Below are 3,146 nucleotides of genomic sequence, written 5' to 3'. Positions count from 1 at the left end.
TGACGATAGTAATAAACAAGTAAATCAATAAATAACAGCCAAACTCTGTGATCCAGGGCACCTCTGAGACACATTCAGATCATTGTGTGGATGAGATGCCATTGGCCAATTCCAGACACCTTTGAAATGAACGGCTAAATCCCAATGGTCATGTATCCAGGGCTAGCTGCACCACTGGCCCCTTCTCTGGTATCTCTGGGTGCACCCCTCCTAGGATAGAAGTCCGTAATTCTCCCCCTCTGAAACTGGTCGCAGGCTAAAAACCTCTGTGCTCCAATTGTGCTTTCCCAGCAGATCAGAGCGGGTTTGGTACCTGCAGCTCTTCCTGCAGGAGCTGTGATCAGTAGTAGGAAGTCGAGTGGCCAGACACCTTTGTCCAAGTGAAGGATGATGTATTTACCGCAGTAGGAACAAAGCATAAAAATGTGTCCTCTTTATCCAGGCTCAGATTGTCTTTAGGAAAAATAGCAAAACATTTCTGTTCAAACAAGTGTGTCCTTCACATCAAGAATGACATTTATTTAGATAAAAATAGGAAAAACATTTCTATCCAAGGCTCTGTGTGTCTGAAAATATCATTAATACCACAGTAAAATCTTGCAAGCATTAAAGTAAGCATTTCAACAGGAACTCAGCCATCCACATTCCTACAGAATCTCTTTTCCACCCCTCCACGCTGTTTGAAATAAAACTTCACCTTTCTTTGAGAAGCCATTAAAGAGGCAATCACATTGACAGGCCAATAGAAGACAAAAAAAGACATCATCAACTAATCAAACATACTCCACCCTTGGAAATTCCCACCCCTCCAATAGAAATTTAGAATAAAGAAACAAATCAACCAGCCAATAAATCAAATACAAAGCAAAGACCCAGAATAGAATAGAAAAAACAAAGACTCTCACACCACAAGTACATGTTTTATCCCAAAACAGGAGAACAGCCAGAGACTCCATGAATTCCACTATCAACTTTCTAATGGATACTGATTTTATGGGCAATGTGTTCAGATAATGTGGTGATGATGACTATGTAAATCCTTCAGAGAGAAAGATAGACTATGATTTTATTTCTGCTGGGGAAAACATCTGGGACAAAGAAGCAAATCAACCAACCAATCAATAAAACAAAACAAAAAGCGGAGACAATTCAGAAAAAAAAAAAACCCACCAACAACCCCTGAACTTCTCATATTCCAAGTGGAATTTTTACCCCCAAAAAGAAGAATCAGATACTCCATGAAGTCCATCAGGAGCTTAGCTATGGCTATGCATTTTATATGCAAAGTGCTTGGATAGCGTGATGATAGTGGCAGGATAAATCCTAAAATAGATAGATTCTGATATTTTTCATATGTGTGTAATTCAACGGTAACTCCTTTGACTTCAGTGGAGTAAGTGTGCACTTTTACTATTGCATAAACAGATTGCTGGCTATGTTCTCATGGTAGCAATATCGTCATCAGCTGATTCTGTTTATAATGAAACACGGAATGGAATCACAGTCAAGGAAGAAAAACAGTCCTTTTATTCTTGGTGAATAATCTCCACCCAATCATCTTCTTCACTGCATTTTTAATATCTTTATTCCTCATGCTATAGATGATGGGATTCGTGACTGGAGGCACCATGGAATAGAGAACAGCCACGAAGAGGTCCAGACCTGACGTTGAGCTGGAGGTGGGTTTCAGGTAGGCGAAGGAGAAAATGGAAAGAAACATGGTGACTATAATGAGGTGAGGCAGACAGGTGGAGAAGGCTTTATGCAGGCCCTGCTCAGAGGGGATTCTCTGCACTGTTTTGAAGATTTGAACATAAGACACAATTATAAAAACAAAGCAGTTTGCAGCTATAAACACACCAAAGGCAATAAACCCAACTTCACTGAGGTATGAGTCAGAGCAGATGAACTTGAGCAGTTGGGGGATTTCACAGAAGAACTGATTGATGACATTGGACTGGCAGAAGGGCAACCTGAAGGTGTTCCCGATGTGCAGGGCAGAGTAGACAATACCACTGATCCAGGGACCAGCTGCCATATGGATGCAAGCTCTCCAGTTCATCACCCTCTTGTAGTGCAGTGGTTGGCAGATGGCGACGTATCGGTCGTATGCCATGACGGTGAGGAAGGCAATTTCAGTTACAATGAAGACGACAAAGAGAAAGACTTGGGCAACACATCCAGGATAAGAAATCAACCTGGTGTTCATGAGGGAATTCACCATGGATTTGGGGAGGATGACAAAGATGGAGCCAAGATCTAGTATGGCCAAATTCATCAGGAAGAAGTACATGGGGGTGTGAAGGTGGCGGTCGAGGGCTACGGCCATGACGATGAGAAGTTTCCCCATCAGGGCGGCCAGGCAAATCACCAGAAACACCACAAAGTGCAAAATCTGAAGCTCCCGAATGTCTGAGAATCCCAGGAGAAGGAACTCAGTCACAGCAGTTCGGTTGGACATTTTCTTCCTCTGTATATTCTCTGATGACTGTAGTGGGAAGGACAAAGATAACGGTTGGGATTACAGTGACAGAGGGAATGGCCCTGATCCCCCTCTGTAATATCTCATGATGTGTGCGTCAAAGATGTACAACTCTCGTTCATTCCATTGACTAGGAGTGGAGAGTTATCACCTGCAGGTAAATAGGCTCCCGTAAAGTCAATGGAGATGCAGCAGTGTACACCACCTGCAGGTCTAGCTCAGGATGTGTCTTGATGAAATGCTGTGTAAAGAATGGAGCAAAGTGCTACCCCAACACAACACTTCTAGCCAAGTTGGATCCCCTCTCGTTTCAAACCGCAGGCTCTGAGCTTGAGCATGAAACTAAAATACCAACACTGCCTGATACCCACTTTCGGCGGAAATATGACATGGTGGCCTGGTTCACACTGAGGACTTAGTTCGATTTAAAGTCCCTTAATTCGAATTAATTACTCCCACCTTCACACTGGCGCCACTCTTAATTTGAATTAAGATGCCTGTAAAATCGAATTAATCAGACCACCTCTGCAAGTGGTGTAGCGCCTAAGTGTCAGTGTGAACGTAATGAGTGTTACTCGGTATCCCGTGTGAGAGCTCCTCTGTAATGATTGCACTGCAACACCACCTGGGCGGCCTGCTGCCTGCAGATGGATTGATTGATGAC

The 3,146-nt window shown here is 43.3% G+C and overlaps 1 protein-coding gene across 1 annotated transcript; it reads right to left on the bottom strand.

The window, feature by feature from the left end:
- Positions 1-1,504: 1,504 nt before the first annotated feature.
- Positions 1,505-2,461, bottom strand: LOC137164582 (olfactory receptor 14C36-like). Its single transcript, XM_067565481.1, has one exon. It carries the CDS (start codon positions 2,459-2,461, stop codon positions 1,505-1,507), a length of 957 nt encoding a protein of 318 aa, XP_067421582.1.
- Positions 2,462-3,146: the final 685 nt, after the last annotated feature.

The sequence above is a fragment of the Emydura macquarii genome, unplaced genomic scaffold (assembly GCF_026122565.2).
Source record: "Emydura macquarii macquarii isolate MOO-44397 ecotype Brisbane River unplaced genomic scaffold, CSIRO-AGI_Emac_v2 contig_30, whole genome shotgun sequence".
Classification (NCBI taxonomy): domain Eukaryota; kingdom Metazoa; phylum Chordata; order Testudines; family Chelidae; genus Emydura; species Emydura macquarii.
The sequence above is the reverse complement of the archived record's forward strand: the minus strand, read 5'-3'. Positions and strand labels throughout refer to the sequence as shown.